Source organism: Salmo trutta, chromosome 31, assembly GCF_901001165.1.
Source record: "Salmo trutta chromosome 31, fSalTru1.1, whole genome shotgun sequence".
In the NCBI taxonomy this organism is placed as follows: Eukaryota; Metazoa; Chordata; class Actinopteri; order Salmoniformes; family Salmonidae; genus Salmo; species Salmo trutta.
The window spans coordinates 18,177,045-18,203,602 of NC_042987.1; the positions used below are offsets into that span (position 1 = coordinate 18,177,045).

At 40.6% G+C, this 26,558-nt stretch overlaps 2 protein-coding genes and 1 long non-coding RNA gene across 4 annotated transcripts in view; 2 read left to right on the plus strand and 1 right to left on the minus strand.

Annotated features, from left to right (window-relative positions):
* Window positions 1–765: 765 nt before the first annotated feature.
* On the minus strand, window positions 766–1,913 carry LOC115169668 (uncharacterized). Its single transcript, XR_003870899.1, has 2 exons — window positions 1,830–1,913; window positions 766–1,520 (listed from the first exon to the last, which is right to left on the minus strand). It is a non-coding gene; the product is annotated as an uncharacterized LOC115169668 (long non-coding RNA).
* On the plus strand, window positions 1,846–7,894 carry LOC115169667 (3-ketodihydrosphingosine reductase). The gene is made up of 10 exons (XM_029725528.1): window positions 1,846–2,279; window positions 2,841–2,930; window positions 3,028–3,084; window positions 3,261–3,326; window positions 4,575–4,670; window positions 6,268–6,459; window positions 6,557–6,640; window positions 6,734–6,817; window positions 6,989–7,090; window positions 7,377–7,894. The coding sequence occupies exons 1-10, from the start codon at window positions 2,091–2,093 to the stop codon at window positions 7,494–7,496; spliced, it is 1,080 nt and encodes a 359-aa protein (XP_029581388.1). The 5' UTR covers window positions 1,846–2,090; the 3' UTR covers window positions 7,497–7,894.
* Window positions 7,895–15,240: 7,346 nt separating this feature from the next.
* Window positions 15,241–26,558, plus strand: part of LOC115169669 (apoptosis regulator Bcl-2) — a 54,824-nt gene continuing 43,506 nt past the window's right edge. Inside the window, exon 1 of one of the 2 annotated variants that reach the window (XM_029725530.1) lies at window positions 15,241–16,389. In XM_029725530.1, coding sequence (XP_029581390.1) covers window positions 15,844–16,389 — 546 coding nt within the window. In that variant the 5' untranslated portion in view covers window positions 15,241–15,843. The remainder of the gene's footprint in view (window positions 16,390–26,558) is intronic. The other variant, XM_029725529.1, reaches the window with a different exon arrangement.

Sequence of the window (26,558 nt, forward strand, 5' to 3'; positions counted from 1 at the left end):
GTATCAAGAACAGACTTGCTGAGCCAGGTTTCAGAAAACACAATTATATCAGCATCAGTTGAATGGTGTCTGTTATACTCACAGACACCATTCAAACAGTTTTAGAAACTTCAGAGTGTTTTCTATCCAAAATATGCACATTCTAGTGTCTGGGCCAGAGTAGTAACCTGTTTAAATTGGTTAAATACGTTTTTCATCCGGCCGTGAAAATACTGCCCCCTATCCCAGACAGGTTAAGGGCCGCAAAATGAGCAGTGACGTTCCTCTAGGTATAAACTGTGGATTTGGGATTTTAGACAACGCGTCTATTCAGAAAGATGCCGGAAGTGGATGATGAAGTGGATTCTAATGGCGGTAGAATCAAGGAGCATTGGAATATTGTAAAAAAGAAAGGAAAACAGAGAAAAGTAGAGTACGGTGATGATAATGTCACTTCATATCTTGTAGGAGTACGGTTTGTAAATGAGGAGCAGATGATCGAATTACTGATCTGAGGAATCCATTTGAGATAGCCATACTGGTGGACAGAGTGCTAGGTAGAGTGAAGGGTGTTAGGATGAAGAGAGGCAGGCTGGTTTAGATTTGTTGTGCTTCTGAGGATCAGAAAGAAACGTGTGTTGCATCTCACCCGATTTAATAAGTTTGAAGTGTCGTGTGTGTTTCTTAGAAACAGGGCACTCCTCAAGGGGGTTATATCTGGAGTGTCTCATGGGAAATAGATGTTGAAGAAATGAAAAATATTCCTGGAGTGAAGAGTATCTGTTCTTTTGTTTTTTGGTATGGAGTCTCTCCCTACTCAAATGCAGTTAAGGTATATTAACTACAGAGTCAGAGCATTTATCCCAAGACCAATGCAGTGTGATATTTGTAAAGCTTTTGCTCATGTTTCAAGTGTTTGCAGAAGGGAGAAGCCGAGATGTTCAACTTGTGGAAAAGATCACATTATGTGTTATGAAAGTGACATGTTGCAATTGTGATGGGAACCATGAAGCCACATTTTTCAAATGCCCCATAAGGGTGAAAGAGAATAAGGTGGCCAAAGTCTATCCAGAGCATATCATATGCAGCAGCTGTTAAAAGGCTTGATGGTGTGAATGGTGCACTTGACGAGTCCATGGTGGTGTAGGCCTTCACCAACAGGACCCTGACATTTTAAAGGTTAAGGTGGACTTTGTGGCCTTTATAGCTATGGTGATAAATGCTACTGCCAAGGTGGTGAGAAGGTCCAGGTAGATAGATATCATTGTGAGAGCGGAGCCTGGTGCTGAAAGATTTCTCTGCGAAGCAGTTACATGGAATATTATCACAAGTCGTAGAGCCCGAGAAGCGAGATTTGGAGAATTGAAAGAAGGAAGACGGAGTTTTGTTTTGTCAATGTAGTACTATTGCTATTTGGGTGGATAAAGTTAGTTTCACTATCACGTATGGATTTTCCTTTTACCTTGTTTTAGTTTTAACCCGTCCAGTCGGTGGCGGCAATACAACTTTTTGGGTTGTTGTCCAGCATAAAACCCACAGAACTGTGGATTTGGAAACAAGAAGTGACACAACGTACTGAAAATGGTGTAGGGTGTAATATGCATGTCCAACATGAAAAAAAAACGACTGGATTTAAGCTGATTGGCCACTCTTTCTGGGCCGCAAAATGCGCAGAGACGGTCCTCTGAGTCTAAACGTTGTGGATTTTGAACCTAGAAATACTGCTGAGTTTGAACTCCCATTTTACTGCGTCACAACGTACTGTGCATTTACAAAGCATACAGGAAGAAAATCTTGTTTTAAAAATGTTCAAAAAAATCCGCGACCCGGAAGTACTTTGTTACTCTTACCTGTTTTACAGCGGTCGATTTGTTTTTGGTTCATGTTGCAGCTAGGCAGGAACAGAGTGCAATATCCACCTTGTAACTCAGTGGGTCTACCACAGCAATTGGTCTTAGGAGAAATGCTTCTGACTCGCTGCCAAATATACTGCTAGAAAACTCCTCCTCTGTGTTTCATCGCCACCCCTTTGACCAGCCCCCGCGATTCGCTCCTACTGAGTCCAAAAGCGAACGTTAGCTACCAAGCTAACCAAACTGGCAGTTTCACCCATGTCCTATGAGGAAGGGTTGAGTTCAACGATCACGGATTGGCTTTTCTTCAATTCCTGGTGGCTCCTTTTGCCTTTTATCATGCTCCTAGTCGTTGCTGCATTCATCGTTGCCTTCGTGTTGCTGTTGTATATGATATCCCCTTTGATTAGCCCAAAACCTCTCAAATTAAATGGGGCCCACGTCGTGGTAAGTGAACATTGTTGTAACCATTGCACGGTAGGTGTTGCAGGTGAATATATTTCCTAAGAAACTGCGCGTGCACGCAACAGATCACACATCTCGTCTACGGCAATGAATTGAGATAGTAACACATCAGTTTTCTAGTTAGAAGTGAAAACTAGTATTTCAATACTGGCATCTGTGGTTTGCTTCTGTAGGTAGTCAAAGCTAGTCAAAACCAGGACATTTGTGTAAAAGAAACACATGTACTAACTTGCAAAAGTCACATTATAATTAAGCAATAAGGCACGAGAGGGTATAGTATATTGGCCATATAACACAAACCCCCGAGGTGCCTTATTGCTATTATAAACTGGTTACCAGCGTAACTAGAGCAGTACAAATACATGTGCTGTCATACCCATGGTATAACAGTCTGATATACCACAGCTGTCATCATTCAGGGTTCAAACCACCCAGTTTATAATTACCTATATATGTTGGACTTTGACCCCCAGGGCACAGCCCTTGTATTTAACTTTAGAAGGAATGCCCCTCCTCTCTCACCTACCACCTCTTAACCTGCAGGTCACTGGAGGCTCCAGTGGAATAGGGAAAAGCATTGCTATGGAGTGCTACAGACAAGGAGCCTTCATCACACTAGTGGCAAGAGACGAGGTTAGCAGAAATAAACAAAACATCAATGTCCTTGACTCTTTTGCCCTGTTCTTCACCCAGACAGCACATTTATCAAGCCTTCTGTCTTTTTCTTTAGAGTAAATTGGTTCAAGCGAAAAAAGAAGTAGAGAAATGTGCGATTAATGACAAGCAGGTATGTATTACGTAGCTACGTGTTTTAGTACAACCTGGAAGAAGAAAGACAATGCTCTTTTTTTGTAGCTTTTTTTGGATGCAAGTAAATTATAAAATATTGACCCAAATTATCACATTAGCAACTTCTTACACGAGCACTGACTGTTTTGGTATTCTTATTCCTCTTCCACTCAGGTTGTGCTCTGCATATCAGTTGACGTGTCCAAGGACTACGGACAGGTGGAAAGTGTGATTAAGCAGGTAAATCACAAGTGATAGGCAATGTTCCCTCTAAGTTGTTCGCAGGAGCACAGCTCTCCCGGGACTGCTTCGGAGAGGAAATATCAGCCCACGCAGAGAAGCACGTGATTGAACTTCACTCAACCTTCTAGGTTTTACCTTTTAGTTAACACTATCAATGTTTCCCTCTACTGTGAGAATTGGGTTCCAATCAACGTAATATCAGACACTTTAAATGCAACATACCGAAACACAGCTAACTATGCAAGAGATTTTCTTGTAGGCAGAGCACATTGGAGTAGGATTCTATTGCATTGACAGGCACAACCTATACTCTACCAATCCGGTGGGCCATAACCAGAGATGCCGTATCCCTATATGCAAATAGACCATTGCCATATGTGGATCTGTGCCATTCACTTTGAACTGGACTGTGTTCACAGCATGAGTGTTCGCAAGTAGATGCACTTGTTTTGAGATCAAAGCGAGCTGCATTTAGCCACGTGTGCACATTTTGTTCATATTATTTTTTAGTAAGTGAGTTATTATCCCAGTTATAGCTAATTTCTAGTCAGCAATGGGGGAGTGGTTGCTTCCTACAAGGGCACAAAACACATGCAGGTAAAGTCAGGTAAAGATGTCAAGTAAATAATTATTTTTCTGTCTAAAAGGGTAGTGTTGTATTTTGAGACAGTCTTGAATAAGCTAAGTAACCAATAGGCAGAGGGTAGAATCATTTGTCTGATTCTCTGTAATAATGGTATGGAAATAATAATGAATGTATTTTATAAAGTGGTTTCTTGCATTAAACGACACAACATTTTCAGTCACCTGGTCTGAAGGACAAGTGGATAAGCCCTGCAGGATTTTTTCAAAAGTCTCATGGAATGTAGGCCTACATTGAACACAACACATTGGCTGCTACTGTACGCTGAAGGATAGAACAGCTATTTCCATGTTAAAATGTTATGGGATGCATTTTCTCCATTGTTTTGATGGTAGGCCAGTCTGGTAGGCCTACATTATGATCAAATAGCTACAGTAGCCTACTTGGCCACTGTTATAACTGTAACTTAAAGCAGGTACAGCCTCATTGTTCACAGTAAACGTGTACCAAAAGTTGCACCGAATTTTCAAGGTTCAAGTTTGCGCTCAGCAGACCTGAAATTTGCTCAGTTACAGAAAATAATTTGAGGGAACTTTGGTGATTTCAACTTTTGTATAATTATTTGCAAATGACAATGTCAATGTAATTTGATATCCATTTAGTGTCAAGAGAAGCTTGGTCCGGTGGACATGCTGGTGAACTGTGCTGGGACGTCCTTCTCTGGGAAGTTTGAGGAGGTGGAGGTGGAGCGCTTCAGAGTGAGTAGGTAACTAGCAGGTTGGGGAGGCTACTGTAACTAACCAGGGGAACAGACAGACAGGGCTGGAAGGGTGAACACAGAAACCAAACACCTACAGTATGTGCTTCAGAAAACAATTGATGTCTGAATAGGCAATGAGACAAGACTTTAGATTCCCAGATTGAAGAGTCAATGGGTTTGATGTGTGTCTGAAGGTGGGATCAAGGGTTCAGCTTTTAGTTTAAAGATGCAGTTAGCAAACCAAAAGGCTAGATGAGAATGCAGTCTAGGTCTGCAGCAGATTGGATTGCAGTGGAAGAATGAGAGAGCGGTTTAACTCAAGGCTGAAGAGGTGGCAGGTTTCTTCGCTCTCTCACAGTCAAGGGATTGTCCAGATTCAGAGATAATGACCGAAGGAAAATTAGATTGTGTGTGTACGTGTGTGTGTTCACAAGTGTGTGCATGAAGGGATTGTTACAATACTAAGATAATGACCAAGGGTAAATTGAGGTTGTGTGTGTGGCTGTTCACATCCTAATGTATACTGAACAAAATATAAACTCAACATGTAAAGTGTTTGTCCCATGTTTCATGAGCTGAAATAAAAGTTATCAGAAATGTTCCATACGCACAACAAGCTTATTTCTCTCAAAACAAATTTGTTTACATCCCGGTTAGTGAGCATGTCTCCGTTGCCAAGATAATCCATCCACCTGACAGGTGGGGCATATCAAGAAGCTGATTAAACGGCGTGATCATTACACAGGTGCACCTTGTGCTGGGGACAATAAAAGGCCACTCTAAATTGTGCTGTTTTGTCACACAACACAATGTCTCAAGTTTTGAGAGAGTGTGCAATTGGCATGCTGACTGCAGGCATGTGCACCAAAGCTGTTGCCAGACAATTTAATATTCATTTCTCTACCATAAGCCGCCTCCAACGTCATTTTAGAGAATTTGGCAGTACGTCCAACCGACTTCACTACCGCAGACCACATGTAACCACTCCAGCCCAGGACCTCAACATCCGGCTTCTTCACCTGCGGGGTCGTCTGAGACCAGCCACCCCGACAGCTGATGAAACAGAAGTGTTTCTGTCTGTAATAAAGCCCTTTTGTGGTGAATAACTCTGATTGGCTGAGCCTGGCTCTCCAGTGGGTGGGCCTATGCCCTCCCAGGTTCACCTATGGCTGCACCCTTGCCCAGTCATGTGAAATCCATAGATTAGGGACTAATTCATTTATTTCAATTGACTGATTTCCTTATATGAACTGTGACTCAGTAAAATCGTTGAAATTGTTGCATGTTGCATTTATATTTTTGTTCAGTATATTTATTGGGCTTCATTCCAATTCCTGGAAGGAGCCTGGCTTTGCTGGTGCTGCTAGCCTAGCTCCTTCTCATCCTGGCATTCCACTGCTGGTCACAGGCCTCGTTAAGATCTGAATTCATTAGGCCTCCCTCCAGAGAAATGCTATTACTCTGGAAACTGCACAGAAATATAACACACAACATATTGCAGGGCTATTGTTAGTAGTATGGGTATTGCTCAGCTTTTATTATTATTAATAATAATACATCATGAATAACCCTAACCCTTCCCTTGTCTATAACAGAGTCTGATGGAGGTGAACTACCTGGGCAGTGTGTATCCCACACGGGCCGTAATCACCACTATGAAGGAGCGGAGGATGGGACGCATCATGTTTGTCTCCTCCCAGGCTGGCCAGATCGGCCTGTTTGGCTACACTGCCTACTCCCCGTCCAAGTTTGCCCTTCGTGGTCTGGCTGAGTCCTTGCAGATGGAAGTGAGTAGTATATAGTTCCTCCTCCTACCCACATTGGAGGCCAAAAGGTCTCTTTGTGGCTAATTGAATGTACTCTTTCCTCTACTCCTCCATGCAGATGAAGCCATATAATATCTATGTGACAATTGCCTACCCCCCTGACACTGACACACCAGGACTAGCAGAGGAGAATAGGACAAAGGTAAGTCTCCTTATGAACAAGTGGAAATGTTCTCTTCTTTAGTCTTTTACTCTGTCGCCTCGCATTATATTTTCTCTCTTGGTCCTTCCATAGCCTTTAGAGACCAGGCTGATCTCCGAGACGTCTGGGGTGACTCAGCCGGAGCAGGTTGCTAAAACCGTGGTCAAGGATGCCGTGGTAAGAGACTGCATTCTCAACAACTGTCGCTATCACATTTACTCTGCCTTCGGCCAACACAAAAAGCTTTATCAGTACAATCCCTTCCAGTCAGGACCATAGAGAGAATTGCTCTCTAGAAGTGTGATGAAGCGTTTTTTTCGGACGGCCATGTCTTTGTGACCCCTACAGCAGGGGAACTTCAACAGCTCTGTGGGGCCTGACGGCTACATGCTCTCGGCTCTCACCTGTGGAATGTCACCTGTCACCTCCATCACAGAGGGCCTCCAGCAGGTAACAACAGTACAGGAATGGTACTGTCACGGTCCCATTACCAAACACCCAGAATATTACTCTGGGGTCTTTTGGTAAACATGTGTTAACTAAACCTTAACAATCAACTTACCAAAGCAATTTTGTATCTATTACACATCTATTATAACCAGAGAGATAGAATTAAGTCATATTTTATATGATTATAACATAATAATAGATTGTCCCAAAACTGTCTGTTCCTGTCTAACTCTGGTGATTGTGAATAGTGACTAGGGCTCATAATGTTAATGTGACTTCTGTGCAGATTGTGACCATGGGGCTGTTCCGGACCGTCGCTCTGTTCTACCTGGGGAGTTTCGACAGCATTGTGCGTCGCTGTATGATCGAGAGGGAGCAGTCCAAAGCAGCGGACAAGAGGGAGTAACACACCCACCCCAACCTCCTCCCTCATACACCCCCTCCCCCGCCGCTCCATTCTCCCCGAGTCATAGTCACTGAAGAACCCAACCGAGCCACCACTCCTCTCCCCTCCCCTCCCCTCCCCCCCTAGAGGGCACAACCCTGGGTAGGCTAAATGGCCAGTCATCTCATCCACCAGTGATAATAACTAAGTAAAGAAGATGGCGGATGTCTTTTCCACTTGACCGATGATGTAACACATACCATTCGTGGCAGCCATTTTGTCATTATTCCATTGATATTTACTTTTTTTTCTCTTCCACGCAGAGAGGTAAGTAAGGGATAGCCAGTCTGACAGGTTATGTCTGCATGTTGACCTGCAATTCCTTTACCAAGAATCTGACAGAATACCAACGCAAACAATAATGTATGCCATGCAGACCATTCTGAGTAAGCTAGCTTAATCACCTTAAACTTTATCTTCACCAAAAGCATTCTGTTCCGCCTTCCAAAGCTTTTTTTCTTTTGCAGGCAGGGCTTCTTTCCTCTATATTCACTCTGTTTTAACCTGTGCCCCTCCATGTGCTGTCTATGTAGTGTGGTGTTTTGGCCCATGCTGTGGATGCATTAACTAAACTTAGAGGTGATTTTACATTACTTAACAGTCATTTTGGGATCCTGAGTGGCGCAGCGGTCTAAGGCACTGCGCATCAGTGCAAGAGGCGACACTACAGTCCCTGGTTCGCATCCAGGCTGATTCACATCTGGCCGTGATTGGGAGTCCCATAGGGCGGCACACAATTGGCCCAGCGTCGTCCGGGGTAGGCCGTCATTGTAAAAAATAATTTGTTCTTAACTGACTTGCCTAGTTAAATGAAGGTTAAATAAAACAAAAACAGTAATGAGGGAGGGCAATGCAAAAATGTAATTTGCTTTCCGGAAATGAACATCCAAGGCATTTTCAGGTACAGAGATTGTATGTGGAAATACAAAGGAATTTGTGTGTGCCGTGCATGTAGGGGCTGTGTGAAGAAGCCGATGGGAGAGATTTTAATGCAGTGTTATGTTACAATGTGTTTGAATGACTACACTGACCAAGCCTACTCCAGGGAGAGAGAAAAGCCATTAGACACTGGTGGTGGTTGGGGGAAAAAGAAAAACCTCCTCTGTAATGTATTCCTCTTATTTGCCTGTCACTTTCACGTCATCTTATTTGTGTGTTTTTTACCTGAGGTAGAAGCAGCACGTAAAAGGTCGGCATGGGACAGTCATACGATGTAGTAGAAGAACAAATCCACTAACAGCTGATGACAGACTGATCCACTCTTTCCTGTTTGAGGTTGAGGGTCTTTGTATGTGTGATCTGTGTACATATTTTGCCTCCTTAAGATTGATGGGATGGTGTCAGGACAAGGCGTGGGGTGTGACTCGCAGGTTCGAGCAAAGTCCCCTTAGGCCTAGAGAGGGCGCCAGAACTGTATTTTATATAGGGGCCAAGAGATGAAGAGGGACTGGCAAGCTCATAGAGGAGCTGTGTGCTATTGTGTTATCTAAGTTGACATTTCATGCACAGTCACTGTGGACGTTATCCTATACGTTCCTATCTGATTGTTATTTGTCTCGGTAAGTATTCACAGATCCCTCCTGAAGTCCTCATGCAAGTCTTCCTTCCATCGATCAACTGTGGGGAGAATGTACTTAACTTTAATACAAACAATACGCTACAAATCAGAAAATATACATCATTTTTTGAAAATCCACCATTATTTGAATGCCAAAATGTATTAAGAGACAATTTCTATAAGTACAATGCAACTATTTGAGATTTATTTTTGTTTGATGTTGCTTCTCTGTTCTATCCTAGAAATAGTTTGTAATGCAGTCAAGCACTACAATTGTGGGGACCCATTCCAAGCCTTAAGAGAGAACTACAGATGTTAATGCTAAAATAATCAAATTCATCCACAGAAAGAAACTTGACTTAAGCCTCTTGTGGTTTACCAGTTAATTTGATATGATTTTTCTATGAAAATGCCAACTGTTTTACCGTGGTTTTTTGTTGTTGTCAATTCCAGTTTAGTTTTTTTACAAAAAGGCCTTACTCAAACCCAAAATGTCGAAGTGAATGCTTGATTCAACTCTGAGGTTCTCATTTGACATTGGTTCAAGGTATACTGTCACTGTCCAGCAAAGTTTGGGTGTCTACCTGTCATTTTATCATCTGTACATTTTTTTTGCTTTTAGCAACACATTCATGTTGTAGTTGATAGACATTTGGTATAATATGTAGTTCATGGAAAAAGCTATTTTGTTTTAACACTTAAGCTATGCAAATTAAGCCTATGCTCACAATATGTTAAAACACTACAACCGAGTTTTCCCATTCGTTGGTGTCGTCCAGAGATATTTAAAAGATTATATAGAGTTTATAAGTGCAGTACTACTGAATATTATCATGATGCATTCCGCTTCCGTTCCCATTTTATTGGTTGTGTTTTGTTCTGTTTTGTTTTTGCCAAACGGGTAAGAATTTCACCTTGTGTGCCATTGAAAATAAAAATGTAAGGAGTGGAACAATGTTGCTTTGTCTTATTTTCTTTCATAATAAAACAAAATAAATAACTTTGGAATATGTCATTTTCTCTTATCTTTTCTCTTTTCTTTCACAATGTGTCCTGTTTTAGTTCTAGGTGTGGTTTTTCCTCCTTCCAATGCCCATCTAGTTCTCTGTTTTAGGTTAAATGTTTATTTTTCCTGCACTCAGTAGGCTACTGAACACATAGGCCTCTTTTGAAAGCTTTTAGGCTTTGTTATTGCACTGGTATGGAACCTAACCTATACCATATGTATAAGTATACTTAGTTGAATGCACTGACTGTAAATCAAGGGTTCCCAAACCTTTTCACTCAGGCCCCCCCCCCCCCTCCAGCATTGGGGAACATTCCGCACCACCCCTGTGCGTGTGCACACTCCATGTCTATTTCTATGGCCACAAGCACTGTTCATGACACCAACTGTTCACACCCCTCTTGTTGACGGAGATCTTCAGGTTTAAAGCATATTTCCTGCAATTCTACACATTTTGTAATGGGGTGCAGAGAACATTTTTGTAGTTTTAAAACTAACTTTTCAATTCTTGACATTTTGCCATGTCTAATGTGAATTCATGTGATATTTGAGTTGACTCAAACCACAAAATCTATGGGCTAAAAAACATTAGCTGACATGGACTAGTTGGGACCTCCACCCACCCCCGCCAACCCCAGGGGCACGCCCCACAGTTTGAGAACCACTGTGCTAAATGACCAAAATGTAAAAAATGTATTTGTGTATCTGTGTTTGCTTTGTTTGGATTATGAGCTTACATTATTCAGTTGCCGAGGGTTGCACAGCCTAGATACATACACAACCTATGGTTACAGTTGATCAATCCTGTGTTTACAGAAGTGGAGTGGATGTTTTGTACCACTCCGTACTATTACGGAGTGGTTCAGTTTTGATGTACAGTGGGTGTGTGCAGCCGGGTGGCTATTGGGGGGCTACTGTGTGTACTGTGGGTGAATGTGAGGTTTTACATATCCTGTTTGAGTAGTGGACATTCATCTTCCATGAGGGGAACAGAACAGCCTGGGCAGCCAGTAGCTATTGTACACACAACCGGTCAAAAGTTTTAGAACACCTACTCATTCAAGGGTTTTTCTTTATTTTTACTATTTTCTACATTGTAGAATAATAGTGAAGACATCAAAACTGTGAAATAACACATATGGAATCATGTAGTAACCAACATTTTTTTAAACAAACCGGGGGGGGGGGGGGACGTTTCAGTCTGATATGAGTGTCATGACCACACATCACTAGAGCTATGAAGTAACGTTTTACAGAGACATTTTTATGCCAGAAATACACTGAGTGTACAACATGTTAAAATAACATTTGGCAGCGATTACAGCTTTGAATATTTCTGGATAAATCTCTAAGAGCTTTGCACACCTGGATTATACAATATTTGCACATTATTCTTAAAAAAATTATCCAAGCTCTGTCAAATTGGTTGTTGATTACTAGACAACCATTTTGAAGCAGATTTAAGTGAAAACTGTAACTCAGCCACTCAGGAACATTCACTGTCTTCTTGGTAACCAACTCCAGTGTAGATTTGGCCTTGTGTTTTAGGTTATTTTCCTGCTGAAAGGTGAATTCATCTCTCAGTGTCTGGCAGAGAGTAGACTGAACCAGGTTTTCCTCTAGGATTTTGCCTTGCCTGTGCTTAGCTCCATTCCATTTTATCATGAAAAAAAACTCCATAATCCTTGCTGATGACAAGCATACCCATAGCAGGATTCAGCCACCACCATGCTTGAAAATATGAAGAGTGGTTGGATTTGCCTCAAAGTTAAGGCTTTGTATTCAGAATTTCTTTGCCACATTTCTTGCAGTTTTACTTTAGTGCCTTATTGCAAACAGGATGCATGTTTTGGAATATTTTTATTCTGTACAGTACATGCTTCCTTCTTTTCACTCTGTCATTTAGGTTAGTATTGTGCAGTGACTACAATGCCATTTATCCATCCTCAGTTTTCTCCTATCACAGCCATTAAACTCTGTAACTGTTTTAAAGTCACTATTGGACTCATGGTGAAATCTCTGAACGATTTCCTTCCCCTCCAGCAACTGAGTTAGGCAAGACCATGTATCTTTGTGGTGACTGGGTATATTGATACACAATCCAAAGTGTAATTAATAACTTCACCATGCTCAAAGGGATATTCAATGTCTACTTAATATTTTTTTTACTCATCTACCAATAGGTGCCCTTCTTTGAGAGGCATTGGAAAAACTCCCTGGTCTTTGTGGTTGAATCTGTGTTTGAAATTCCCTGCTTGACTGAGGGACCATATAGATAATTGTATGTGTGTCGGGTACAGAGATGAGGTAATCATTCAAAAACCATGTTAAACACTATTATTCCCCACAGAGTGAGTCCATGCAACTTATTTTGTGACTTGTTAAGCACATTTTATTCCTGAACCTATTTAAGCTTGCCATAACAAAGGGGTTCAATACTTTTGTATTTGTTTTTGTATTTATTATGTTAAGGCCGATATACAATTTTCAAAACATTACAATACATTCATAACAGATTTCACAACACACTAAGTGTGTGCCCTCAGGCCCATACTCCACTAACACATATCTATAACACATCTGTTTTTTAAAACTGATTATACTGCTTGCATAAGTTACCTGATGTGGAATAGAGTTCCATGTAGTCATGGCTCTATGTAGTGCTGTGCGCCTCCCATAATCTGTTCTGGACTTGGGGACTGTGAAGAGACCTCTGGTGGCATATCTTGTGGGGTATGTATGCGTGTCTGAGCTGTGTGCTAGACAGACAGCTCGGTGCTTTCAACATGTCCACTTTGAGCCAGGAGAGATTGACATGCATATTATTAATGTTTGCTCTCTGTGTATTTCCAAGGGCCAGCCGTGCTGCAGTGTTCTGAGCCAATTGCAATTTTCCAAAGTCCCTCTTTGTGGCACCTGACCACACGAATGAACAGTAGCCTGTAGGACCTGCCTTGTTGATAGTGCTGTTAAGAAGGTAGAGCAGCACTTTATTATGGACAGACTTCTCACCATCTTAGCTACTGTTGTATCAATACGTTTTGACCATGACAGTTTATAATCCAGGGTTACTCCAAGCAGTTTAGTCACCTCAATTTGGTCAATTTACACATTATTTATTACATGATTTAGTTGAGGTTTAGGGTTTAGTGAATGATTTGACCCAAATACAATGCTTTTAGTTTTTGAAATATATAGGACTAACTTATTCCTTGCCACCCATTCTGAAACTAACTGCACATCTTTGTTAAGTGTTGCAGTCATTTCAGTCGCTGTAATAGCTGACGTGTATAGTGTTGAGTCATCTGCATGCATAGACTCGCTGGCTTTACTCAAAGCCAGTGATATGTCGTTAGTAAAGATTGAAAAAAGTAATGGGCCAAGACAGCTGCCCTGGGGAATTCCTGATTGTACCTGGATTATGTTGGAGAGGCTTTCAATAAAGAACTCCCTCTGTGTTCTGATAGACAGGTAACTCTTTATCCACAATATAGCAGGGGATGTAAAGCTATAACACAAAAGACTTTCCAGCAGCAGACTAGGATCGGTAATGTCAAAAGCTGAAGTGTAACAAAACAGCCCCCACAATCATTTCATTATCAATTTCTCTCAGTAATTTGTGTAAGTGCTGTGCTTGTTGAATGTCCTTCCCTATAAGTGTGTTGAAAGTCTGTTGTCAATTTGTTTACTATAAAATAGCATTCTATCTGGCCAAACACAGTTTAAAAACAAAATGTTCTATGGGTTGGTAACAGGCTGATTGGTCTGCTATTTGAGCCAGTAAATGGGACTTTACTATTCTTAGTAAGCAGGAATGACTTTTGCTTCCCTCCAGCCCTGAGGGCACACACTTTCTTGTAAGCTTAAATTGAAGATATGACAAATAGGAGTGGCAATATCATCCGCTATTATCCTCAGTAATTTGCCATCCAAGTTGTCAGACACGGTGCATTGTCATTGTTGATAGACAACAATACTTTTTCACTTCTTCCACACTCACTTTATGGAATTCAAAATTATAATTCTTGTCTTTCATAATTTGGTCAGGTATACTTGGATGTGTAGTGTCAGCGTTTGTTGCTGGCATGTCATGCCTAAATGTGCTAATCTTGAGGTTGGCAATATCAGTCGGTTTTGTGATGAACGAACCATCTGATTCAATGAATGATGGAGCTGAGTTTGCCTTTTTTCCCAAAATGTCATTGCAGGTGCTCCAAAGCTTTTTTACTATCATTCTTTATGTAATTTACCTTTGTTTCATAGTGTAGTTTCTTCTTCTTTTTAGTCACATGATTTCTCAATTTGCAGTAAATTTGTCAATTGGTTGTGCAGCCAGACTTATTTGCCATTCCTTTTGCCTTTACAATATTTCAATTCCTCATCAATCCACAGGGATTTAACAGTTTTTACAGTCATTTTCTTAATGGGTGCATGCTTATTAGTAACTGGGATAAGCAATTACATAAATGTGTCAAGTGCAATGTCTGTTTGCTCCTCATTACACACCACGGACTAACAAATATTATTTACATCAACAACATAGGAATCACTACAAAACCTCTTGTATGACCTCTTATACACTATATTAGGCCCAGCCTTTGGAACTTTGGTTTTACTCGATATGGCTACTATATTGTGATCACTACATCCAATGGATCTGGATACTGTTGATGATTTCATTCAATACTTATTGACTCAAGATATTTCAGCTTTTCATTTTTAATTAATTTGTAAAAATGTCTAAAAACATAATTCCACATTGACATTATGGGGTATTGTGTGTAGGCCTGTGACACAAAATCTAAATTTAATCAGGCTTTTAAACTTAAATTTTAAACTTCAAAATTTGGAAAAAGTCAGGGGATGTTCCAGTAGGGAGACTCAGTAGAGAGACCCACATAGTTTCTGTAATTAAGTACAGGCAGTGTCTGCTGTGGCAGGAGGGAAAGTGCAAGTTACTTGAAAAATATCTAATCTCTCAATGTTCTAATGTCTCAATGTTCATCTCAAAGTGCACCAAATTCATGCATTTAGCTCTTGAAATTCCTTTTTTTTTTTTTACCGGGGTAGGATGCCCCCGGATCCCCCTACTGGCTTTGGGCTAAGCCCCTAATGTCTTCAAATCCTAGAAACGCCCCTGACACAAGAAATACCTCACCAGCACAGCAGCAAAGAGTGTACAACAGGCAGCAATTGTGGGATACATTCCTCACTCAAAACGTCTCTCTGAATGCGTGAAACGCCGCTGGAATAGTTTTCGGTATCATATTCTGGATGCATGCGACGTTGACCTTCATATGTAGATTTTCGGTCATGTATTTGTAGTGTACATTATGTGCATATGGAGAATATTTTTTATCTCTTCCGTATTTCTGGCTGTCTAGATTTGGAGTATTCAGAGAAGGGAACTGTCGCCACTTTTTGACCAACGCTTCGAATATTTGTTTTGAGAGCACAATTGGGAACATTTGGAAATTCTGACGTGGTTTATATTTGGACTTTTCACGGTTTCAGCCTAGTTGGGTGAAGGGGCCGTTTTTCAATCCACGCACATCGCTCCCTTTCCAGTGTTTCGTTTTGCACCGTTCAATTGTAGGCGGCTATCATAAAAACTTGACCAGAACATTTTCTCAGAAATACACTTTTCGTTTGATCTGATGTATTGTGCGATGCAGTGCATATCTACAATTATGATGTATTATTCTTAAAAACGAGGATTTTGGAGGTCATCAGTGGCAATCATAATGGCAAACGACGACAACCGCTTTATAGTGGAAAAGTACATTTGTCACAAACTCTTGAAACGAGGATATGCGTGGGATTTCGAGGATGCCGAGGAGGAGGAAGGTGCCGCTAATAATGGGTCGATGATTTCTCCTCGGCTGGGTTTGGCACGGCGGTGCCACGGGGCCAATAACGCCGGCCCGGGCAGCGTCCCTAGTCTTTCCAAATGGCTCTCCCAACCGGACCCGCATGCAGCTATTCACAGAGTTTTGCGTGAGGCCGGGGACGAACTCGAAAGACTGTACCAGCCCGACTTCGCAGAGATGTCACACCAGCTGTATCTCACATCCTCCACGGCTGAGAGGAGATTTAGAGAGGTGATAGACGAGCTGTTCAGGGATGGGGTTAACTGGGGACGGATTATCGCCTTCTTCGAGTTCGGGGGCACAATATGCGTGGAATGCGTGAACAAGGAGATGACGTCGCAGGTGGATCACATCGCGGTGTGGATGACAGAGTATCTAAATGGACCACTGCTCAGCTGGATTCAGGAGAACGGGGGATGGGTATGTGTAACCTACTGCTTTAGTTTACATTAGCCTACGCATGATGCGGAGGGAACGTCTGGATATGAACGACATAATTGACTAGTCTTCCTGATTTGATGTTCTGGCTGTTTGTCTAGCATGTCTGGCCAATGAAATATTACCGTCGCTGTCACACCTCCCTACGCTCAAACCCGCCTCCGTCGACTGTAGCCATCAGTGGCAGATGCCTTGTAGTTCCAGGGTGGGGGGTAAAACCAAACGTTTCACTGCACGTAACCGGTGTATGTGACAATAAAACAAATTCAATGTTATTTTGTTTATTTTGTCCTATAGCCTAGGTTATATGCCTGTTATACTGCTGTTATTCACTATACTGCTTTCACACATAGATGTCTGTGACACACTATCAGCATAGAACAGTCTGTACTGCACACAGAGCGGCTGAGGCACTAGTAGGATAGGACCATTATATCTGTGTAGTTCCACATCCATGGCAGGGCAGAGCAGAACAGACACACGTCAGGGGAAAGGGTGACATCAAGTTAATAGTGTAGGCTACCAGCCCCGGGCGAGACGGGACAAGAGATGAAGACCACTTGTCAGAGATCTACATGACCAAAAAACTATGAGATCCCCATACTAAATCTATACTGTACACACGCACTCACACATTTTGGATACTTGATTTAGATCCACAGTAACACACAAACACACACCAAACACACACGCACGCACGCACACACACACACACACACACACACACACACACACACACACACACACACACACACACACACACACACACACACACACACACAATGCATTTATCACCAAATATCTGAGTATGCACATCCACCACTACCAGCCACACAACATCCTCTGTTCTGTTTTTCTTTTGTTACTACTATTTCCCCTCTGAAGATGAACAATGTGGCCACCCCTTTACGACTGCTGTCCTCTACAGCTCTACATCTATAAGGCCAAACTGCCAAAAATGTGTCCCTAATTGGCAGAAGTGCTATTAATGATAAAATAACATGCGTTTGCACCGTTTCAGCTATCTAGCCGGAAGCAAGGTGGTAGATGGGGGTGGGTATGGGAGGGGTGAAGGCTAATCAATGATTTATGTGGAGCATTTCATCTCTAAAGGATGGAGCGTTTAACTTTCCCCTTGAGTCTCCTCTGCCCCTGAAGGTGTCAGGTTGTGCCACATATCAAAGAGAAGCAGAGAGGAGAGAGGGGCCCCCAGGAGTACAGGGCCACAGACTAGAGCCAGGTTGTATGTTTAACATGTAACGTGCACCCTTCAGTGCATTTCGGTTCAGTTGGAGTCCTTTGGTCTCTTGAAATTTGTGCATGGGATGGTGGATCGGGCTGTGCCTGCCATGTCTGTCTGTGTGTGAGAGGTCTCTGGAGCCTAATACCCGACATCCTAGTCTAACTATGTACTTTTGTATGTAGGTCAGCATAAACAGTAATGTTTCAAGACTGAGGTTGAGACGACGGGGTTTCATGTGCCATATCCATGGGAACTGAAGGGAATCTTTTAATCAAATGGATAATTCAGGATTATGGGAAAGTATATATAAACAATTTTCTGGGTCATTTTGCCAGGGCTTTGTGATCAGTGGCGAAAATTGCACATCCAAAAAATGTGGTCTCTGATGTGACGTCAGAGGCTATAGAGAAGTGAGTGAGCTTCACGTCATGACAGAAAAATGTCACAGAAATTCTGTAAATGTAATATAAATACAAATACTGTTCATGCTAAATTAAGAATGTTGCAGAGATCCAGCTGACACACTTGAACAATGCAAACAGACACTATCATAATAGTTTTACTTTTCAGGGGGTGAAATTCCCATATGTTGTAATTCAGCTCATGTTATGTGGTGTTCTCAGACATCTTAGGTACAGTGCGTTCGGAAAGTATTCAGACCCCTTGACTTTTTCAACATTGTGTTACGATAAAACCTTATTCTAAAGTTTATTAAATAAACATTTTCCTCATCAATCTACACACGATACCCCATAATAGCGAAGTGAAAACAGATTTTTAGACATTTTTGCAAATGTAAAAAAACAAAAACAGAAATACCTTATTTACATCAGTATTCAAACCCTTTTCTATGAGACTTGAAATTGAGCTCAGGTGCATCCTGTTTCTATTGATCATCCTTGAGATGTTTCTACAACTTGATTGGAGTCCACCTGTGGTAAATTCAATTGATTGGACATGATTTGGAAGGCACACACCTGTCTATATAAGGTCCCACAGTTGACAGTGCATGTCAGAGCAAAAACCAAGCCATGAGGTCGAAGGAATTGTCCGTAGAGCTCCGAGACAGGATTGTGTAAAGGCACAGATCTGGGGAAGGGTACCAAAAAATGTCTGCAGCATTGAAGGTCACCAAGAACACAGTGGCCGCCATCATTCTTAAATAGAAGAAGTTTGGAACTACCAAGACTCTTCCTAGAGCTGGCAGCCCGGCCAAATTGAGCAATCGGGGGAGAAGGGCCTTGGTCAGGGAGGTGACCAAGAACCCAATGGTCACTCTGACAGGGCTTCCAGAAGGACAACCATCTCTGCAGCACTCCACCAATCAGGCCTTCATGGTAGATTGGCCAGACGGAACCAGACCTCAGTAAAAGGCACATGACAGCCCGCTTGGAGTTTTCCAAAGGGCAACTAAAGGACTTTCAGGTCTGATGAATCCAAGATTGAACTCTTTAGCCTGAATGCCAAGCATCACGTCTGGAGGAAACCTGGCACCATATCTACGGTGAGGTATGGTGGTGGCAGCATCATGCTGTGGAGATGTTTTTCAGTGGCAGGGACTGGGAGACTAGTCAGGATCGAGAGAAAGATGAACGGAGCAAAGTACAGCGAGATTCTTATTGAAAACCTGCTCCAGAGCACTCAGGACCTCAGACTGGGGCGAAGGTTCATCTTCCAACAGGACAACGACCCTAAGCACACAGCCAAGACAACGCAGGAGTGGCTTCGGGACAAGTCTCTGAATGTCCTTCAGTGGCCTTGCCAGAGCCCATACTTTAACCCAATCGAACATCTCTGGAGAAACCTGAAAATAGCTGTGCAGTGACGCTCCCCATCTAACCTGACAGAGTTTGAGAGGATCTACAGAGAAGAATGGAATAAACTCCCCAAATGCAGGTGTGCCAAGCTTGTAGTGTCATACCCAAGAAGACTCGAGGCTGTGAATTGGAACAATTACCTTTCAAAATGAAACTTTATAGTAAATATGAATAGATCTAATGTAGGGCTAGGATAAAGGATTATAGAATTAAAAACCTGCATAGGTTCTCTATTGGAGTAGGCCTATACGATCCTCAAATATTTGGTGTTATTACCCTTTACATTGAAAAAATGTATCTCAATATAAAAAATGTAAAGGATTATTATTGTTCCGATACACACCGTCAAATGGATTAGGTATTGTCAACAGGGTTGTTGTCTCTATTAGTGTGTGGCGGGCTGGTTAACACGGGGATAAACTGATTAAAGTTAACGGTAGAACTAACACAATAACTGGCTTATGGAAGCACTTAGTGGTGTAAAGTACATAAGTAAAAATACTGTATAGTACTACTTAAGTAGTTTTTTGGGGGTATCTGTACTTTGCTTTACTATTTATATTTTTGACAACTTTTACTTTTACTTCACTATATTCCTTAAGAAAATATTGTTATTTTTACTCCATACATTTTCCCTGACTTGTTACATTTCAATGCTTAGCAGGACAGGAAAATTGTCCAATACACGCACTTATCAACAGAACATCCCTGGTCATCCCTACTGCCTCTGATCTGGTGGACTCACTAAACACACATGCTTCGTTTGTAAATTATGTCTGAATGTTGGAGTGTGCCCCTGGCTATCCGGAAATTCAAAAAAATAAGAAAATGGTGCCATCTGGTTTGCTTAGTAAAGGAATTTGAAATGATTTATACTTTTACTTTTAATACTTAATTACATTTTAGCGATTACATTTACTTTTGTTACTTAAGTATATTTAAAACCAAATACTTTTAGACTTTTACTCAAGTAGTATTTTACTGGGTGACTTTCACTTTTACTTGAGTCATTTTCTATTAAGGTATCTTTACTTTTACTCAAGTATGACAATTGGGTACTTTTTCCATCACTGGAAGCTCTTCTCTAAGTGAGAGGTATATTATATATTTCTATATATAAGCTATTTATGCTACCTTTTATATTCTTGATCATAATGATATTGGCCTAGCTGTAAAAAAACAGCCAAGGTGTTAGAGCAAAATACAAAATGTGTATGGGTGGAGAGAGGGTTGGTTTTCCAGGTTTACTTGCTCTGGATTGTCAGTACTGCATGTATTCTTGGCTATCGTGCCATGGCTGTGTCAGAGTTTATTGTAAGTTAAACTTGGGTATTCCTTTATGGGTAGTGTGATGCCTAAGACACATTTTTACTTGCAGCCATTAGCGGCCGTTAGAATTAATGTTCCTTTTTCCCTCTTCCTTTTTTGTAGGAATAAAACAGCATATAATGAGGACTACATGAAATATGTCTCGCATGTGATGGACATTAAGAACTGGTCTTGCGATGGATATAGGTAGTTTTCTTTTCATTTTTTCAAAACATTTCGAACAATTGAATCCAATGAACTGAGCAGGCTGGGCTGACATGCATATAGCCTTGCTAGGACTCTCTAAATATGAGCATGCATTTATACGATTTTTCTGTGGTTATTTCTATTAATATTATCTATTATTGTTACTATAAAATAATTTCTGACTGTTATCCATGTTATTTGGTTAGTTCTCTTAAAAAGCACCCTAGTAGATATTTAGGATATTTACGTTATTTCCATCTGGCTTACACCAATTGGCAGCCAAGGCCTTACCTTAGGATGTAAATGTGCGTCATGAGTCAGGGAGATGGTCTTAGTGACAACAGACCCAGATATGGGGGAAGGTTTTAGTGGGTGAAATATTAGGACAATTGGAGGTTTACAAAGTTGCAGCTACAGTATGCTTAACAGTGCAAATATTATGGTACAGCTATATGGACACTTAATCATCATGGTGCTTTTTAATGGTAAGTTTACAAACACTGGTTGTGGTAAGTATAGTTGAAACTTTGGTACCATTATGGTAAGTGGGGAAATAAATATAGCCAGGTATAATTGCAATGGCTTAGCAGATCATAACAAAAGAAGATAGATTTTTACCTGGCTAAAAGAGAAAGAATATAATATCTATTGTTTACAGGAAACTCATTCTACGAATATAGATGAGGTAGGGTGGGAAAAGGACTCGGAGGGAGAAATATATTTTTGTCATGGGCAAAGAAATTCAAAAGGAGTGATTATACTAATTAATACGTATTTTGAACTGATTGTGCAAACTGTGCAAACAGATCCGCAAGGAAGATGGATTATTTTAAATATGCTATTGGATCAAAAACAGATCTGGCTAATGAATTATATGGGCCAAATAATGATGATCCACACTTCTTCCTAAATATATATAATAATCTATTGAGCTCACAAGCAACGAATTAATCTATTATTATGGTAGGAGATTATAATACGGTTTTAAGTAGCTCAATGGATCGTAAAGAAAATCACACCACAAACTGTCACCCTCAAGCACTTAAGGAGATCAGGAAGATCATGGATACATTAGAACTAGTGGATATATGGAGGCTGAAAAACCCTGACCTAGTGAGATATACATGGAGAAGGCTTAATCAAGCGAGTCATCTTGACTACTTCCTAGTCTCATTCTTGCTGGCATCAAAAGTTTGAAAAGTATTAATAGGAGACCGAATAGCATCGGACCACCATCTAATTGACCTCCATATATATAACTCTTACAGAATGTCCACGTGGACGGGGATATTGAAAATGTAATCGAAGCCTATTGATTAAATAATTGACTTTTTTTGCACAACATAGGTACAGCAGATCCTCTTATTTTTAAATGTACTTTTAGAGGCCATTCAATACAATACTCATCATTAAAACATAAGCAGTTTAGGTCTAAAGAGATTAGACTAATAAAGGAAATAGGAGAAGTAACAGCGCAGGTAATGGTAATGGAAAACTACTATAGAGGCACAAAATAAATTAGAGGAAAAACAAAAAGAAATGGAGGTACTTATTCAAGAATGATCAAGTGTAATGTATTACAAAAATAAAGCGAATTGGATGGAAAATTGTGAAAAATTAAAAAATATATATATATATACTGCTCAAAAAAATAAAGCGAACACTAAAATAACACATCCTAGATCTGAATGAATGGAATAATCTTATTAAATACTTTTTCCTTTACATAGTTGAATGTGCTGACAACAAAATTACACAAAAATAATCAATGGAAATCAAATTTATCAACCCATGGAGGTCTGGATTTGGAGTCACACTCAAAATTAAAGTGGAAAACCACTCTACATGCTGATCCAACTTTGATGTAATGTCCTTAAAACAAGTCAAAATGAGGCTCAGTAGTGTGTGTGGCCTCCACGTGCCTGTATGACCTCCCTACAACGCCTGGGTATGCTCCTGATGAGGTGGCGGATGGTCTCCTGAGGGATCTCCTCCCAGACCTGGACTAAAGCATCCGCCAACTCATGGACAGTCTGTGGTGCAATGTGGCGTTGGTGGATGGAGCGAGACATGATGTCCCAGATGTGCTCAGTTGGATTCAGGTCTGGGGAACGGGCGGGCCAGTCCATAGCATCAATGCCTTCCTCTTGCAGGAACTGCTGACACACTCCAGCCACATGAGGTCTAGCATTGTCTTGCATTAGGAGGAACCCAGGGCCAACCGCACCAGCATATGGTCTCACAAGGGGTCTGAGGATCTCATCTCGGTACCTAATGGCAGTCAGGCTACCTCTGGCGAGCACATGGAGGGCTGTGCGGCCCCCCAAAGAAATGCCACCCCACACCATGACTGACCCACCGCCAAACCGGTCATGCTGGAGGATGTTGCAGGCAGCAGAACGTTCTCCACGGCGTCTCCAGACTCTGTCACGTCTGTCACATGTGCTCAGTGTGAACTTGCTTCATCTGTGAAGAGCACAGGGCGCCAGTGGCGAATTTGCCAATCTTGGTGTTCTCTGGCAAATGCCAAACGTCCTGTTGGGCTGTAAGCACAACCCCCACCTGTGGACATCGGGCCCTCATACCACCCTCATGGAGTCTATTTCTGACCATTTGAGCAGACACATGCACATTTGTGGCCTGCTGGAGGTCATTTTGCAGGGCTCTGGCAGTGCTCCTCCTGCTCCTCCTTGCACAAAGGCGGAGGTAGCGGTCCTGCTGCTGGGTTGTTGCCCTCCTACGGCCTCCTCCACGTCTCCTGATGTACTGGCCTGTCTCCTGGTAGCGCCTCCATGCTCTGGACACTACGCTGACAGACACAGCAAACCTTCTTGTCACAGCTCGCATTGATGTGCCATCCTGGATGAGCTGCACTACCTGAGCCACTTGTGTGGGTTGTAGACTCCGTCTCATGCTACCACTAGAGTGAAAGCCCCGCCAGCATTCAAAAGTGACCAAAACATCAGCCAGGAAGCATAAGAACTGAGAAGTGGTCTGTGGTCACCACCTGCCGAACCACTCCTTTATTGGGGGTGTCTTGCTAATTGCCTATAATTTACACCTGTTGTCTATTCCATTTGCACAACAGCATGTGAAATTTATTGTCAATCAGTGTTGCTTCCTAAGTGGACAGTTTGATTTCACAGAAGTGTGATTGACTTGGAGTTACATTGTGTTGTTTAAGTGTTCCCTTTATTTTTTTGAGCAGTGTATATTGAATCTTCAACATAGATTTGCTATCAAAAAGAATTTACAGAAACTCGTTACAAATGATGGAGTCATCCATGATTCACCAAATTACATTTTGAAAGAGGAAGCAAAATAGTTTAAGCATGCTTTCTTTTCATTCTCCTCCATTTCCACTGAATGATGTTAACTTTAAGGATTTATTTCCTAATAATAATAATAATAATGTAAAATTGACTTTTTTTCAGTCTGGAAAATCATCAGGGCTTGATGGTATACCAGTAGAGGTATAATCAGACCTTTTTTGATGTACTCAAATATCCATTATTAGCACGTTTTATTTACTCCTATAAAAATGGTAGACGTTTAGGTACTCAACAACAAATTCTGATTTCATTACTACTAAAACAGGACCCAGGTGGTAAGTATAAAGATCCAGTCCATTTAAAAAACTGGAGGCCTCTTACACTTCAATGTTGTGATGCGAAAATCCTGGTGAAATGCATAGCACATAGAATAAAACAGGTTTTACAAGATATTGTTCATCCAGATCAGACAGGTTTTTTTACATGGACGATATATTGGAGATAATATACGACAATTACTTGAAACAATTGAACATTATGAAACATCAAAGATACCACCCCTGGTCTTCATAGCAGATTTTGAAAATGCATTTGATAAAGTATGACTAGAATTTATATATAAATGCCTGGTTTACTTTAATTTTGGTGAATCTCTTATACAATGGGTTAAAGTTATGTACAGCAACCCCAGATGTAAAATAGTAAATAATGGTTACTTCTCAGAAAGTATTGAGCTTTTAAGAGGAGTAAAACAAGGCTGTCCGTTGTCTACATATTTATTTATTATGACCATTGAAATATTAGCTATTAAAATTAGATCAACGAAGAACATCAAGGGGTTAGAAATCCAGGGGATAAAAACAAAAGTGTCAATGTATGCCGATGACTCAAGTTTTTTCTTAAGTCTGCAATCTGGATCCCTGTACAGTCTCATTGAAGATCTTGACCACTTTTCTAGCCTCTCTGGACTAAAACCTAATTATGACAAGTGTACCATATTACATATTGGATTGTTAAAAAATACAGTGTTTACACTACCTTGTAGTTTTACCAATAAAATGGGCGGATGGTGAAGTAGACATACTTGGTATTCACATCTCAAAAAATATAAATGAACTTATAAATGAACAAAAATAGATAAGATTCTGCAACCATGAAGAGTAAATACTTGTCTATTTATGGAAAAATCAGATTGATTAACTCTTTGCTCCTATCACAGTTTACTTACTTACTAATGGCATTGCCTACTTCAGAAGACTTGTTTTTTAAATCATATGAGCATAAATATTTCATTTTATTTGGAATGTTAAGCCAGACAAAATTAAACGTGCCTATTTATATAATGAATATGAGTTTGGGGGGCTAAAATTATGAAATATTAAAGCTTTAAACCTCTCACTAAAAGCTTCACTCATACATAAGTTATACTTAAACCCAAAATGTTCTCCAGTAGATTATTAAGGCTCATCCTTTGTTCAATAATGTTTTTTTTGCCTTTATACAGATTACAGCTTCTCATTTCCGCCTAAATAATTAAAAATATATATATTTTTAAGAATCACCCTTTCTTAAACAAGCCATACAAAGCTGGTTACAATTTCAGTTTTCTCCTGCAGAAAAGATAGAACAAATATTACAACAAATGTTATGGTTAAACTCAAATATACTGATTAATAAAACATTTAAAAATTTAAATATATTTATGAATGATATATTCAATGAAAATAAACGGAGGAGTTATGTCACATATGCAGCTATCGAAAATATATGGGAATATCTGCTCAATCCAAAATTACAACCAACTGATTACAGCATTAGCACAAAAATGGAGGAGGCAAGTGGAAAAGGGAGAAGGTAGAGAACTTGTTTGCCTGCCATATATTAAAGATACAAATTGGCTGAAAGGAATTGGCATAAATATAAAAAAATACCAGTTTCGTTTGAGGACAAAAATGTTGACAGCTACACCATACAGGTTGCAAAATAAATGGGAAGAGATTTTCGATGTAGCGATTCCATGGTACATGGTTTATGAACTGGTACAAAAAACACTTGATTCAACACATAGAGTTTTTCAATTGAAATTATTATATAAAATTCTTGCCACCAACAGAATGCTATATACACTACCATTCAAAAGTTTGGGGTCACTTTGAAATGTCCTTGTTTTTTTTAAAGAAAAACACATTTTTTGTCCATTAAAATAACATAAAATTGATCAGAAATACAGTGTAGACATTCTTAATATTGGAAATGACTATTGTAGCTGGAAATGGCAGATTTTTTATGGAATATCTACATAGT